Source organism: Trichosurus vulpecula, chromosome 3, assembly GCF_011100635.1.
Source record: "Trichosurus vulpecula isolate mTriVul1 chromosome 3, mTriVul1.pri, whole genome shotgun sequence".
In the NCBI taxonomy this organism is placed as follows: domain Eukaryota; kingdom Metazoa; phylum Chordata; class Mammalia; order Diprotodontia; family Phalangeridae; genus Trichosurus; species Trichosurus vulpecula.
Window position 1 is genome coordinate 95,110,001 of NC_050575.1, and position 15,319 is coordinate 95,125,319.

The 15,319-nt window shown below is 51.8% G+C and overlaps 1 protein-coding gene across 3 annotated transcripts in view; it reads right to left on the reverse strand.

Annotated features, from left to right (window-relative positions):
* Positions 1-1,486: 1,486 nt before the first annotated feature.
* The window catches only part of RNF44 (ring finger protein 44), a 30,174-nt gene continuing 16,341 nt past the window's right edge, over positions 1,487-15,319 (reverse strand). For 2 of the 3 annotated variants that reach the window (XM_036751567.1, XM_036751568.1), the window contains exons 2-11: positions 12,401-12,573; positions 11,631-11,847; positions 11,169-11,336; positions 7,823-7,996; positions 7,415-7,576; positions 7,181-7,317; positions 6,862-6,949; positions 6,520-6,641; positions 5,464-5,563; positions 1,487-4,938 (exon numbers count right to left, since the gene is read on the reverse strand). In XM_036751567.1, coding sequence (XP_036607462.1) covers positions 4,876-4,938; positions 5,464-5,563; positions 6,520-6,641; positions 6,862-6,949; positions 7,181-7,317; positions 7,415-7,576; positions 7,823-7,996; positions 11,169-11,336; positions 11,631-11,847; positions 12,401-12,507 — 1,338 coding nt within the window. In that variant the 5' untranslated portion in view covers positions 12,508-12,573 and the 3' untranslated portion in view covers positions 1,487-4,875. The remainder of the gene's footprint in view (positions 4,939-5,463; positions 5,564-6,519; positions 6,642-6,861; positions 6,950-7,180; positions 7,318-7,414; positions 7,577-7,822; positions 7,997-11,168; positions 11,337-11,630; positions 11,848-12,400; positions 12,574-15,319) is intronic. The other variant, XM_036751569.1, reaches the window with a different exon arrangement.

Below are 15,319 nucleotides of genomic sequence, written 5' to 3' on the forward strand. Positions count from 1 at the left end.
ACTTGACACACTTACTAGCTGTGTGATCTTGGGCAAGTTACTTAACTCTAATTGCCCTGCCTTCCCCCACTCCAAAAACCAAAAACCAAATCCAATTAAAAAAAAAATAAAAGTGACTTGCCCAGGGTCACGTTGCCAGCGAGCACCAGAAGAGGCCCAGTATGTTGACAGGCAGCCTCATTGGAGAACATCATTCAGGAAGCCCTAACCTTATCAGCAGGCCACATGACCTGCCATTTCATAGCAGGGTCACTTAAATCTTATTTAACATTTATTTCAAAATGAACACAGGGCAAGTTACTTTGCTTTGAGGCTTCATGTTTCTTCATCTGTAACAATGATGTGGGCTGAGATGATCTCTAAGGTCTCTTTCAGCTCTGAAATTTAGTGATATTTGTAAGCTTCCATTTCACTGCAGAGAAGAGGTTTCCTAGTCTCATCCCCAAATTTTGTGTGCCTCCAACCTGGGAGTTCAGAGGAGTGACTAGGTAAACCTTTTTATAGAGATGTGGCTTTAGCTGACTGTTGTATACTAACCAAGTGCAGAATTTTGGGAGGGGAGGGGACATGAAGGCATTCTAAAGGTAGAAATTATGGGAAAGAAGGAACAGAGGTGAGCATATGAATGAGTGGGGAGAGTGAGGAATGAGTTGACCTTTTCACTTAGAGTAGGTTTGTGTAAGGGGGCAGTGGGAGATAAGATTAGGGCCAGACTGTGGTGGGTCTTGAAGAGTCAGATTTTATCCTACAGGCAGCGAATAAGGAGCCTTGGAAGGGTTTTGAGCAGAGCATGATCAGAAGTGGGCTTTCCAAAAGGTAACTGGTAATCCTTACAGGATGAATTGATGGGGAGGCTAGAGACAAAGAGGTGACAGCCATCGCTTAGACATAGTATTTCAGATGCTGCTGCTGATTCCCTTGTCCTCTGATCTGGTCAGCCACCATCTGGAGGGTCATGTTCAATTTTAGGTAAATTTTTCAGGAGATCACACTGACTTCTTCTGAGAAAGGTGACCAAGTTGGAGAGGGGGCTGGTGACTATATTACAATATGTAAATCGAAGTGAATGAGCATGTTCAGCCTGAAAAGGATTGGGGGGTGGGGGAGTTATGATCAATCATCATTTCCAGTGACTGACACCTGAAGGGCTGTGATGAGGAGATAGGACTAAACTTAACTCTATTCATCCTCAGCAGATCCTGAGGTTTGCTGAGAGCCAGATTTCGATTTCACATAAAGATTTGTCCTAACAGAAAATGGGTCATCTTGGGAGGTGAAAAGTTCCCTGTTTCTGGAGGTCACAGAGCAGCAGCTATATATTAGGGATGTAGAATGTCCATGCAACCAACCCCTTCGATTCACAGGGACAAAGCTCCAGAGGAAAAGTAACTGAACGGAGGTCACCTGACTAAAGAGGCCTGGACCCCAGCAACCCCTCCAAGTCACACACATACACACACACTGGCCACAACAGGGGCGCTTGGTCTGCATTGGTATACATTATACATTTATTAGTGAATATCCCTGTTAAATCAGCCACAACATTAAAAAAAATAGTGATTGTACTACTTGGTCAAGCAGAACTAGCGACTTTCCTTTTAAAAAAAGTACAAATGTGTTAAAAATCTCCATCGGTATCCGCGTATATAACACAACAGACTGGTCATGGGAATGCTACAAACCGAGGTGGGGCCAATGGCATGGAAGAGAACAAAATCGAAACCACACGTTTAGAGCTTTGAAGAACCATTTTTTTCTCTATATATTAGCATTTTTTTTCAAATACATACATGGGGAAAATGAGGTAACTGTAAAATGTGCAAGTAACAGAGCCAAAAAATTATATATATATATATTTATATATATATATAGATATTTATATATATATATAAAAACTTTCTAACACAGAACACGGGCCCCAGGCGGGGCAGATGGGCAGAGGGGCTGGCCCTCAGCCGCCGGGCCCAGGGGTGCGAGAACTTAAAACAGTAAACAATGCACCATCCCCACCACAGGAAATCATTGGTAACAGTGGCATCTACAGCGCGGTCAGCAAATCACAAACATCCTAAATATTGGTTTTTCTCTTTTTTTTTTCTCTTTTTCAAGGATCTCTTTAATTTTTTTTTGTTTGTTTTGTTTTTCTAGCTGCTCATCAGGATAAATTCTGCAGCCCAGGAGCTGTGAGCCTTTCGATCCGCCTGCCAGGGAACCGTAAGGGGGGCAGGGAGAGGGTAGGTTAGACTCCCGAGAAGGACTTGCCTTGTGGGGTCCAGGGGCAAGGAGTGAAACAGATGGGTTTCTCAACACTGTTGGCTATAAATATAGAAATGTCACCTGGCGTAATATATACAGTAAGACTTTGGGTTCTCTGTGGCAAGCGGTGGGGGTAGGGGAAGGAGAGGAGCTGGTCCCAGAGAATTCTGGGACACAGCAGATGGACCCTACCCAGGCCAAGGGGGAGGGCCGCTGTGTTTAAGAGAACTCGGTGTTTGGGCCATTCCTGAGGCAACAGGAGCCTGGGGAAGGGGAGGCTGAGAGGGGACAGCCTGCTCAGATGTGCCAGGCCCTACACGCAGTTCACTTTGCAGGTGGTGTCCTGGTGAGCTGGGGGAGGTGGAGGTGGGACTGAGGAGAGGGTCTAGGTTGGCTGCCATGGAGGACCCATCCAAGGGAGCCCCTGGAGGCACCATGCTGTTCCCCAAAGATGGTCCCCTAAGCCAGGAGGGAGACAAGACTCCTGCCTCAGAATGGAGATAGACACCCCCCACTCCAAGAAGAGGGGTAAGTTAGGCTCTCTTCCCTGCTCCCCCCAGAGGGAAGCTGAGCTATCTCATCCCTCCTGACCATGGGGCTCCTTGGAGCAATAGGCCTGATCTTGCTGGGGGAGGAGGGCATCGTGAGCCTCAAGTCTCAATCACTAACCCTTCTCTCCCCAGAGCATGGCATGCCTCTCCCCCTGCCCCAGCCCCCGCCCCGCCCCGCTCCTCAGTTTCTCCACCCTGGCTATGTTAAGAGAGAGGGAACAGGAGAATAAAATGCCCGGAACGGCTTCGGGTCCTGGTCAGGCGTCTGTGGACATGTGCAGTACAATGCATGGCAGTTATTGGCTGAGCATAGACACCCTGCCCTGGCCCCCATGCCCCATGCCTGCCCCACAGTTGGCTGGGCTGGGTTAGGCTGGCCTGAGCACACACGCATGCATATTATTGGTGAACATTTACACAGGTTACAGGGTTAGGGGAAGGGCCTCCTCATCTTCCTTTCACTAATGCTAACATTGGTTTTTGTTTTAAACCCCAAAAGAACCAAAAATAGGGGGGGAAAAAACAAACAAACAAAAAAAAACACCCCACACACGATTTTGGAAAAAAACTGCTGCTTAACACATCATGCAAAAAGGCTGGGGAGAAATCCGGGAGCCGGAGGACAGCTCTCTTCTCTCCTCCTGCCCCTGCCTCGAGCCCCCTTTACATATCCTGGAGGGGCTGCCGGAGGCCCCTGCACTAGGCGGCCCTCCCCATGCACCATTCCCTTTCAGGGACAGGCCCAGGGCATACATTCTCCGGGGGATAGAGGGAATCCCCTGGCTCACCTTGAGAAGGGAAGACCACCCCTCCACTACAGTGCTTTGCTGTCTGCTGGCTGCCCCAAGATGGACAATCTTTCCAGCTGCCTCCAGAGCCAGCCTGGATTCTCTATTGCCCTGGAGCTGGGGGGAGGGTGTCGAGGCTAGGCTGGGCTGGAATGTAGTGACCAGGGAGAAGATGAGGGAGTGAGAATGAGGTTCAGCTCTCTTGTACCTCCCCTCCTCCTTCCTTCCCCCACCTCCCAACTGGGTAGCCCTATGGGTGGGGGAGGCGTTGAGGGCCTTCCTGCCCCAGCCCAAGGGCCCAGGGGAGGTGGAAAGATGGTGAGAACAGACTTCTCCTTTCCAAACCCAAGGCCATGACAGGAGGCACTGGGGAGATAGGAATCCTCGAGCTGTGGCTGGTGCAGGGAGTGGGGAAGTCTTCCCCTGCCTGCCCCAACACTGCCCTGCTCCAAGGGTAAGAGAGAGACAAGAAATTTCTAAACTGATCCTCTCTTGTCCATAGAAACTAGGCAGACAGGCAGGCAGGTGCTGGCCAGAATCAACCCCATTTCAGTGCAAAAGAAAGTTCATTGGGGCAGACAGGAACCCAGTGGCATTGACCGCGGCACACTAGCCCAGGTCCTGTTCCCTCTGGGCCAGACCTGTACACCTGTCTGACAATGCTTAGGGGGTGGGGGGGAGGGGCGGCCAGCGCCCCATCTGGCCACCAGCTCCTCTATGTTCTCTCGCATTCCTTGCAAGGAGGAAGGGAGGGGAGGAAAGAAACCAGGTGCCCTTCTGGTGGAGTGGGGAAGGAGAAGCCAGCCAGGGGTGGGGAGGGACAGCAACCTCCAGATCTCTGAGGATGCCCTGCCCTGAGGAAGGGAGGGGAGAGCTGGGCAGCAGAGGGGAGAGAAACAACAGGCAAAATGAGACAGACCCGAGCAGGAAACTCCAAGAGTTTCAAATACTGAGGCAGCCCCTCGGTGGCGGCAGTGGCAGCAGTGGGCGGGAAGAAGTGGGAGGAGTCTTTGGAGGCTGGTAAACATGTGGGTAGCAGCTCTTCTCCTCAAGGACAGGACTGGCCAGAGCCCAGACCCCGCTCTGGGGGAACAGGTGGCTGTGGCCTGGCCTGGCCCAGAGCGGGTGGGAGTCCAGGGTCTGACACTGTCCAGCTTCTTAGCCAATCCAAGGAGGGGCTCCAGGGGAACAAGAAGGGTGGGTAACAGAGCTTGGGCCCCTCCCCCACTCCTGGGCCGTATGCCCAAGATTCTCTGGGCCTCCAGGGCTGTGGACCGAGCTCACTCGGCCTCCCGGTGTACTTCTGAGGCATCTGCCCGGCAGATGGGGCAGGTCCTGTTTGCCTGAAGGGGGCAGAAAAAGGCCAAGAAAGCCCATTAGGCAGTGAAGGGGTGGGGGGTTATATGAGTATGCATGACTCTGTGTATGTGGGTGTGGGGGGGCAGTAATCTCTCCATTCCTGGAGCATTAATCAGTCTGCAACATCAATAGATGGGCTATCTGTGGAGTCAGTTTGTCAGTTCTACCTGTGCCACTTGCCCACTGCTCTATGGCACCCACCTGCCTGCAAAGCCAATGTTTCTCTCCCTTTGGTGAGAGGCAGTGAAAAGAGCCCTGGGTTTACAGTCAGAGGACCGGAGGTTCAAATCTCACGTCTACACTCAGCCCTCCCCTTCCAGCTCTGAATCAGCATCTATGAGCTCATTCTCAGGTCCTGGCCCACCCCAGGGGGTCACAGCTGTGTATGTGTGCTGTGGTGCAGGAGTCCAAGTCTAATGATGTTCCAATCTCCCCTACCTCCCAAGTGGGTAACTAGGGGTGAGCAAGGTGGGCAAGGGCCCAGGGGAGGTGTGGCCCTACGTATTTACCTTTAACCATTTGTCGACACACTTGGCGTGGAACTCATGGTTACAGGGGAGGACTCGGAGAAGCTGCCGGGCCTCAAAGTCACTGAAACAGACGACACACCTGCATGACAGAGAAGGACATTTTACCCTAAATTCAGGGATAAGTAATCAAGGAAGAGAAGATGCCTGGGTTTTGTTCCTGGCTCTGATCCCTGGGCTTTGCCCATTTCTAGCTCCAGCCTCACGGTTTCATGCTGAATGCCAGCATTCATTCTGGTGGAGGACAGAATCGAAGCCCTGGGCTCAGCTAGCAGCAGGCCAAACTGGATGAGGAACCAGAGTCCTTTGTGGCACCGATGAAGGAGGGAACAGTGGAAAGAGCCCATGTGCTGGCGTGGGTGCTTCTACTTTACTCACTGACTACCCTGAGGGAAGGGGGAAATAAGCATTTGGTAAACACCTACTATGTGCTAGGCATGGTGTTAAGCACTTTACACACATGATCTCATTTTATCTTAACAACAAGCCCGTAAGGTCTCATTATCACACTTATTTCACAATTGAAGAGACTGATGGTTGGAGGTCAGGTGACTTGCCCCAGGACTGCCAAGTATCTGAGGCTGGATGTGCTCTGGGTCATCTGGACTCCAGGCCCAGTGTTCTGCCCACTGCGCCACCTCATTGCCTCTGGGCCTGAATCTGCTCCCTGCAAGCTCTGATGCTGTTTTAAGGTTCCCAACAGCCCTGAGACTTCGTTCCATAGTCGAAGGTTTTTTCTTCCACTAGCCCTTCAGGGCTCTCTCTATATACTGTATGTGTGGGCTGGTCTAAGGAGCTCCACTTGGGTACGTAAAGGAGGGACGAACTAGGGGGATTTCCGAGTGACTTGTCACCTGGCTCAGCCCCCTTTCTACCCTGCCATGCTGATGACGGTGTCGAGGATACGACTCTGCCTTTGCGGACCCCAAAAGACCCTCTCCTTTTCTTCCATTTCATAGGTCTACCCCAGGAAAGAAGAAGACGGGGGGCTCTGTCTTTCTTCCCACGGACCCAGGTTAGCCCGGACAGGACACTCACAGCGTCTGCTCTGACTGGTGGCTCTCGGGGTTGAATCGGTAGGACGGAAGTTGTTCTATGTCAGCTTTGGTGAGTCCCCTGGGTTTGGCCTCCCCCAGCCTCTCCGCCAGGTTCAATAACGCCTGAGAGGGTGCGGCAGAAAGAGGGGAGTTAGCAGCCTCCAGATCTCTCCACTCAGGACAGGCGATGGGCGAAAGATGGGGGCGGGGCGCCGACGTTTAGGTGTGTGGCTGACGTAGCGCTTTATGTCTCCCCTCTCTATTCTCAGAGACTTGGGGGAGCCCACTGCATCCCCCCAACCCCACCTGGAAGCCACATGCACCCGAGACCCTGGGTCCAGACCTCGTAATTCTCCATCTCCACGTCGTCCACATCTAGGTCCAGGCTGATCGTGGGGCCCACGGCTGTTGGGGACATGGGAAGCATCGAGCTGGGAAGAGAGGGGCTGGTGAGTGACTGAGGTCTTAGGGCCGAGAGATGTGGGTCAGGGAGGTGGCTGAGGAAGCCTCGGAGGGATGGAGGGTCAGGACTAGTAAGAGGGTCCAAGGGCCTGTGGTCCCAGGGGAAGGTGAAGGATCTGGAGAAAAAGCTTTAATTTTGGTGGTCCCAATAGGGTAGCCCCCAATACTGGAGTGGTCAGTGAGGATCACTGGGTACTTACAGGAAGTATGGCAAGAAGCTGGGGTAATAGGTTGGTGGTGGGGGTGGCGGTGGCGGCGGTGGGGGTGGTGGGGGTAGAGGCTGCTGCAGTCGGTATCTCTGAGTGCTCAGCCTCCGGGGCATCATGTGAGGGTATGGCTACAAAAGAGGGAGCCAAGGTCACCAGATACCCCTGTAGGGAGGGGAGGTCCTAGATGGGACAGTGCCACTCCCTCCCCGTCAGCCTCCTACTTACCACACCAAATGGCAGTTCCTGGTGCAGGGGTTCATGAGGGAGGTAATGCAGGGGGACAGACGGGGAGAGGGCCGGGGTGTGGTGGGAGGCAGGGTACGTGAAGCCCCCAATGGGGTGCTGCTCCCCTCGAAGATCCACATCATTATCTATCCTCTGCAAGGACTGGAAAGAAACCAAGAACAGGGGTTCGGAAGGGGAGACAGTGAAAAGAGGGGACTACTGGGGAAGAAGGGACAAAGAACGAGGCCCCTGTTGAAATGAAAACAGGACAAAGGGAAGACGGAATGCAGGAGACCTCTGGAGGGGGCAGGGAGCTAGGAGTCTGGGCTCCCAGGCCTGGGACTGGCTCTGACCCATTGGTTTGGACTGCGAGCAAGGAAACTGCATCCTTCCCCTACCTACACTTACCATTCGAGGGTGCTGGGGCTGAAGGGGGACAAACTGGCCCAGTGGTGCCATGTGGGTGGCCTGGTGGGGGGGCCCTGGTGGTGGTGGGTGCAGGATATAATGGTCACTGGAAATGAGGGGGGGGAACGCCTGGTAGGAGACAGGGAGCTGTTGCATGGCACACGCCTGGATCAGCTGAAAGAGAAAAAGACAGATGGACAGATGCCTGAGCTGTGTGAGGGCAGGGGCCCTCTTCTCAGAGCCTCATCCCAGTCTTCTCCTACTGGTGGGGGCGGGGGTTGGGAAAGGCGGAGGGGGGGAGCAGGTTGTATTACAGGATGTATAGCTGGAAAAGACCTGAGAGACCATTTAATTTAACCCCCTCATGTTTTTACTTAAGGTACAAATGATTCACACCATCAGTTAACATATATGGTTTTATCAATAAAATTACATTAAAGATGAAGCATTATCATCCACCTTGCTCTGCTCCCCCAACCCTCCCCCCCAGGACTACTGAGTCTTTCCATCTGCCCTGAAGCCAAACCCTCCAATGCATGTTGTTTGTCCCTATTATACTGTAAACTCCCTAAGCACAGGGACTGTGTCAATTTTCTATCTGTATCCCTAGTGCTTAGCGTAAGTAATCAGTTAATATCTCTTTTCCTTCATTCATGAGAAACCTGAGGCCCAGAGAGGAAAAAATTTGCCCAAGATCATCCAGAAGGTAGTAAAAATGCAATTGAACCCAGGACCTCTGGCTCTAAATGCAATGATTTATCACATAATGTTAGGTAGGCACCTACAGAGACTGCCTGCCACAGAGGCCGGAAGGCCGTCAGGTTTGATTTGCATGACCCTTTTCTAAGCCTCCCCAGGATGGGTGTGGAGCCCCTACAGAGAACACCTGGGGCAGAAAAGACACAATGCACACATGCCAGAGAACCACAGAATCTCAGAGGTGGTGGAGGGAAGGACTCCTCCCTACAGCTTTCTCCTCTTGTCTGGACACTGGCAAAAGCCATTTTCCAGGCTCGGATCCTTCTCTTCTCGCTTTTCCTCTGCAGTGTGGCCTCCGATCTCACTCAGTCCAAAGTTATCAATGATCTCATAACCACCAAATCCAATGACCTCTCTGTGTGCAGCCTCTGACACTGCTGCCCACTCCCTCCTCTCTCCCTACTTGTCTGCCAGCTCTTTCTCAGTTCTTCATCCACCTCATAAGCACAGGCAGTGGAGATCCCCCAAGGCGCTCTCCTGGGCCCCGCTCCTTCTTCCTCTCTCTTTATTCTATTGCCTGAAGATCTCTTCAGCATCCAGGAGTTCAACGATGGTCATCTCAATACAGATGATTCCCAGATCTATTTATTTGGCCCTAACCCCTCTCCTGCACCGTGGTCCTGCCTTGTGAATTATCTGTTCGACACTCTGCAAGAGAACCATCTCTTGTACACATTCCCCTCTCTCCACAGACACAGCCGTTGCCCTAGCGTCGGTCCCCAGTGCCCCTCGCTGGGACCATTATGAACATCTGCTCCTTACCCGGCTGTCCGCCCTCCCTCCCACAGCCACCAAAGTGATTTTCATGAAGTGCCGATGTCACTGTGTTACCTCTCCAGCATATCCTGAGAAAGGCCAACCCCGATAGCCTACCTGCTTCTCCCACTGGTGCCCTGTCTGTGTCCCCCCTGCTGGAAGGTTCCAGAGCCTCACCTCTGCATCAGGGGCCATTCAATACCCTTAGCAGGAGACCTTTGCTGGTCCCCTCAGCTGTTAGTATCTTCTCTAAGGTTACCTTGTATCTACTTCACACACACACACACACACACACACACACACACACACACACACACACTCTCTCTCTCTCTCTCTCTATTACTGAATGTTGTGTTCCCGGTGTCTTTGCATAGTGGCTGGCAAACAGTAGGTGTTTAATAAATGCTTGCTGATTCATCGGGGGGGACCCACTGAGATGGCTCATTCTACTTTCGGACAGTTCTGATTCTCAGGAAGCTCTTCCTTAAATTGAGACAAAGTTTCCATCTACAACTTTGTAGCCACTGCTTTCGGTCCCCTCTGGCCTCTCCCTCTTCCACGAGAGGGCCCCTCAAATACTCCAAGTGAGGGATCATGGCCTCCCTAAGCCTTCCCTTCTCCAGGCTAGATGTGACTAGTTCCTTTTACTAATCCCCTATGGCATGATGTGGAGACCCACGTTATCCTGGCCCCACTTCTCTGTGTGGTCCTGATACATTTGGACCACAATGTATCAATATCTTTCTTAAAATGTGGTGTCCTTGACTGAATACAACACTGCAGACTGGTCTGATCCCGGCAGAGGACAGACAGGTCTCGCCTGCTATATACTCCTCTTAATGCCACCTAAAATGTCATTAGTTTTGAGCTCACAGTCCATGGAAACCCCCAGATCTCTGCTCCCCGACTACCATTTGGCCGCACTTCCCCCACGCATGCTTGTGCAGGGGGTTTTCTAAAACCCAGGTGTGAGACTGTAAATCCCTACTGACTTTCCTCATTCACTGTACTGACTTCAGCCTGCCAATCTAGCCTGCCCTACACCATCACCTAATGCGTCAGCTGGCCCTCTCAACTGTGCCTCTTCTGCAAATTTGATATGCAGGCCAACCATGCTTTCATCCCAGTCACTGATTTCATATGAAGCAGAAGAGCAGCAACCAAGGACCCCCTCAAGGCTGACATCTCTGGCATTTTACCAAGGGTTGCTACCCTAACATCCTCTCCCTGAACTTGGTCTTGGGGACAGGGCTCAGTGAAGATGTGGCTCCTTGTCCTACGCCATGCGCCGCCAACCTTACTAGGGGCAAAGTACTGTTCCAATGGACTGCTGAGGCTTTGAGATCCTGGGAGGAGAGGAGTAAGAGTTGCTGACGAGGACAGTGGCAGCTTCTGGCTCTGCCTCCTGCTCCCCTCCTCTGACTCTGGCCAAGGTAAGGTTCCATCAGATAATCCGGGGCAACGAAGCACCTTCCCAGCAATGCCTTGAGGGAAGTGGTAAAGGTACTTTCTGGGCCTCAGTTTCCACTTTGGTAAAATAGAGAAACTGTCTTGCCCAAGTTCATTCAGGTAATGTGTCCAGAGTGAAGAGTCTAACTTGGCCCAGCCTCTTTCCCTTACGGAACAATGCTGCCAGCTGTAAAGTTCAACTCCCCCCTCCCCCTACTCCTCCTTATTCCTCCAAAGCCTGTGCCTGTGGAATGGCCTGGGACCAGAGCAGTGGTCATCTGTGAACTCCAAACCCTATGAAGACACAGCCCAGGGCTCCCCCCGCCACCCCCCAATCCTGTCCCAGGGCCCTCAGGCTGCAGTCATTTTCATGTTCACTCACTGGGGGTGGGAGGCAGCAAAGGGGGTAATGCTGCCCGCTGAACATCACGGAGCATGCTGGGAGCTGCTGTGTGTTGCACCCAGGGATATGCTGGCCTGTGTGGAGGGGGAAGCCTTGGGTCGTTACCGTGGTGACCGTGTAGGACAGAGGGACGGCCCCCTGGTGCACCTGGGAAAGAAAGACAACAAGAGGCACCTCTCAGGACAAACTTCCCCAAGCTGGCCGCTTCATTTTACAGCTGAGAAGCCTGAGCACAGGTGGCTTTAAGTGACTTGGTCCACAAGAAGAAAGGATCTGAACACAAGTCCGCTGACTCCTGGTTCAGGGCTCTTCCACCACACTGTTAACCTTGCCTTTTTCCTGGAGATGCCAGGGTCTGAGGTCAGAGATGGTCTCCTGTTCTCTTAAGGGATGGGATGGGAATAACGGGGACCCTCCACTTCACCACTTGTCCCAGCCTACCTGCTCGTGGAGATCAACCATGAATGGGGTCTGCTGGGCAGCCGGGTGGAGCATTCGGGGTGATGTGCCGGCGAGGGCAAAGGCGCGAGGCTCCTCTATGGGGAGGTGCTGAGGCTGCAGCTGGGGGGGGAATGCCGTCGACAGGAAGCTTTCATCCTGGGTGAGGAAGCTGGGCAAAGGGCGATCACGTCGTCCCCACTGGCGCCGGGCAGGGGGGCTGCACCACAGAGATGAGGCCCCAGCTAGGACCACTTCATCTCCAGGGGGGATGTCCAGGACAGGGGGATGGTGGTGGGTGGCTGAGGTGAACTAGGAGACAGTTTTCTTTCTTTCCTTAGACTCCTAAGGCCCCTTGGGCCCCCCTCCTGTGGGAAGTGGGGGTCTAGTACCTTTTGGAATCTCAGAGATTCCACCCTTTTAAGCAAACTCAGGGCAAGAGGGAGCACTGAGGTCACTGACCCCATTGGGGGGGACAAACCCAGAACAGTCAAGGGCAGAGCTAGGAGTAAAGCCTGAGCATCTGGCCTCCTACTTCATAGGATTTGGAGCAGGCCATGTGCTTCAGAGATGACCTCTAAGGCCCAAAAAGATTGGTGACTTGCCCAGGGTCACAGAAGTAGAAGAGCCAGGATTTGAAGCTGGGTCTTCTGACTCCAAATTCAGTGATCTGATCACTACCCTGGGTCCCCTCTGGGTCACCAGTGCTAGAGACATGGATTGGGAAGGACTCCCTCTCCTCTCTCAGTGGTGAGAAGGATCAGGGCTCTTACCTTCGCCTGAGATGTGCTGGGGTACTGCAAGGTCCCCCGGGGAATCGGCGCTGGCTGAAGGGGGCTGAGGGTGGCCGCCTATTCACTACCAGTTCCCATGGTCGCATTGGTGACGTCGGGAAGGTGGGGGAAAGAGCTGGACCTCAGTAGTGGGGCAGAGGGAAAGGCCAGATCTGCAGGAAGGAAGAAAGGAAGGAAGGAGAGAGATCAGGTGGAGCCTAGCCCTGGCTGCCAAGGCCACAAGCAGCAGCTGCCCCAGCTCCCTTGGTGTTCTGGGCACAGGAGCACACAGACAGGGAGGAGTTCTCCCGAGATGCTTCTGGGTTAGAAGTCTTAATAGCTCACAAGGAGGGCTGGAGTCAGGAGGCCTAGTTTCAAATCCTTGATCTAGTACTGTCTAACTGTATGACCTTGGGTAGCTCACTGCCCTCTCTGCATCTTTGTTTCATTCTTTGTAAACTGGAGATAACATTTACAGGACCTACCTCACAAAACCGTGATGAAGAAAGTACTTTGGAAACCATAAGGCATTACGGAAATGGGTTGCCATTACCATCTTTCCATGGGGAAACTTAGCCAGAGGGCTATTTCACTCTCCTCAGAACATTCACTGAGTCCCCCTAGTTGATTTATAAAGTGCTTCAGAGCTGAAAGAGACCTTGAGGATCATCTAGGTCCAAATCCCTTCTTTTTCAAAAGAGGAAATCAAGGTCCAGAGAAGGGAGTGCCCAAAGGACGTGCCCAAAGTCTTGAAACTCCTAAGTAGCACAACTCTGATTCAAAGCCAAGTCCTCTGAGATCTTCCTAACAGCCCGGTGAGTGCTCCACTGGGGAAAATGAGACTTGGGAGGGAAGGAGATATGCACAAGTTCACACACACCAGAAAGGTCACACAGAAGGAACTAGAACTCGGCTCTCTTCATTCCCCCAAGAAGGCACAACGTCTCCTGTTAAAACGAGGCTCCCCACCCTGCCTGAATGACTTCGTATTTGCTTGGACCCTGTTTCTTTTATTTGTTTGTGTGTGTGTGTATCATTTGCCACTAGCAGGAGCTTCAGAGCCGGATCAGCTTCACTTTTCCTTATACCTCCAACACATTACTATGTACCTGCCTTACACATAGTAGGTTGCTTAATAAATGTTAGCTGAAACCATAGTGTAACAAAATCAGTCATTTTATGGAGAAGTGGTAGAGGGGCTGCCTGGGAGTCAGGAAAACTTAAGATTCAAATCCTGCCCCAGTAATATCCTGGCTAACCAGAAATGGAGCCCTGGAGGACTTAACCCTTTCATTTCTAGAACCCTTCCCCTCTCCCCAGCTGGTGAGGCCTCAGTCCCATGATACATCTAGGCCCGGCTCCAGTCTGACTTCATTACCATCTCCTTGCAAGATTTCCTCATTGTAAAAGGAGGGCCCTTCCAGTGCTGACACTATGATTCTAAAACCCAGACTATTCCCTCACACCTTGGTCTCCTCCTTCATCAAATGGGGACAGAACTACTGGGAGGGCCAAAGAAGATGGGAATGGGAAAGGATTTTGGGAGCTGGAGAGGGTGCCAGTGGTAGAGAGGGGAGGGAGAAAAGAGAGGCACTGTCATTCCTGGGGCAATGTGCCTGGTTTGGCAGACTCTGAAGGCGTTATGAAGGAATAAGAGCCTCTGCTTCTTAATGGGCCTGCAAGTCAACCAGCATGCTCTGGGTTGGGAAGTAGGTGACCTGGATTTGAATCCTAGCTCTCCTTGACTTGCTGTATCACCCTGGGCAAGTTACTACCCCAAGTTTCCTATGTAGAAGGAAGGACTGGGCTTAATGAGCTCTCCCCAGTGCTCTTATCCTCCCTCCTGAAGGTCTGCTCTGGGCTTAGGTGTGCTGTGGGGAAGCCAGGACGGCTCTGCCCCAATGACTGTCCAGAGAATTCACCTGCCTGCCTTTCCAGGGGTCTCTGCATGAGTGAGCAGAATGGGAGAGAAGGAGAAGCAGTGGCATTAACAATCAAAGGCCTGGAGTCAAGTTATAGGCTCAATCCTGGTGCTGTGTGACCTTGACTTACAAGTCACTTTTCCAGAGCCTGTTTCGTCCTTCATCAAATGAAGGTTTTACTGGATGGTCTTGCCAAGTCCTGATACTGCTGAGTTTTGTGCCTTAGTCTTAAGAGTCAGAAGATCTGAATTTGAGTCCCAGATTTTGTACTTCCTAGCCACTCTTCCCTTCCCTGTCATATAGGCCCACCATGAATGGGATAGCTTAAGAACCAGCTGACTGTCAGGACAGATGGACGCTGATGTTGTGGGAATGGGGAAAGAGGGCATGGGATGGAAGCCAGTCAACCCAACTCTAGGACAGAGGATTTGAGGGCTGGAAGATACTTAGAGATCCCCTATACCAGAAGTGTCTAACTCTCTTCCAGCAAAACCAGAAGAAAATGTCATTGGGAAATGTTTAGCAAAATAAAAAAAATTTAATACAACATAATGAAGCCAGCAGGGATTCACAATCACCCCCAACACATATATATAAAAATACATACCTAGGGTCTGAGGTGAGGAGGAAAGAGGAGAGACCCCTCCTCTTCCTCTACAGGGTGGCAGAAGCCTACCTTAGCCTTAGGCCTTAAAGAGCAACAGCTTCCAAGTCTTTTTTCCAAAGCTGAAGCTGACTTGGATGGTTCTATACTTGCTTGTCCTAGCTGGTCTGGGGCAGTCTTGTCAAACTCAAACAGAAAAGAGTCAATAATCTGTACATTAGGATCCCTAGTGCCTTCATATGACTTAGTTTTAAAATGTAGTCCTATGTGTTATTGTATTTTTATTTTGTTAAATATTTCCCAATTATAGTTTAATCTGGTTTGAGTGCAGGCCCCATCTCTAATTTGGACCAAGGCTCTCATTTTGCAGATGAAGGGGAAGCCCAGAGAGGG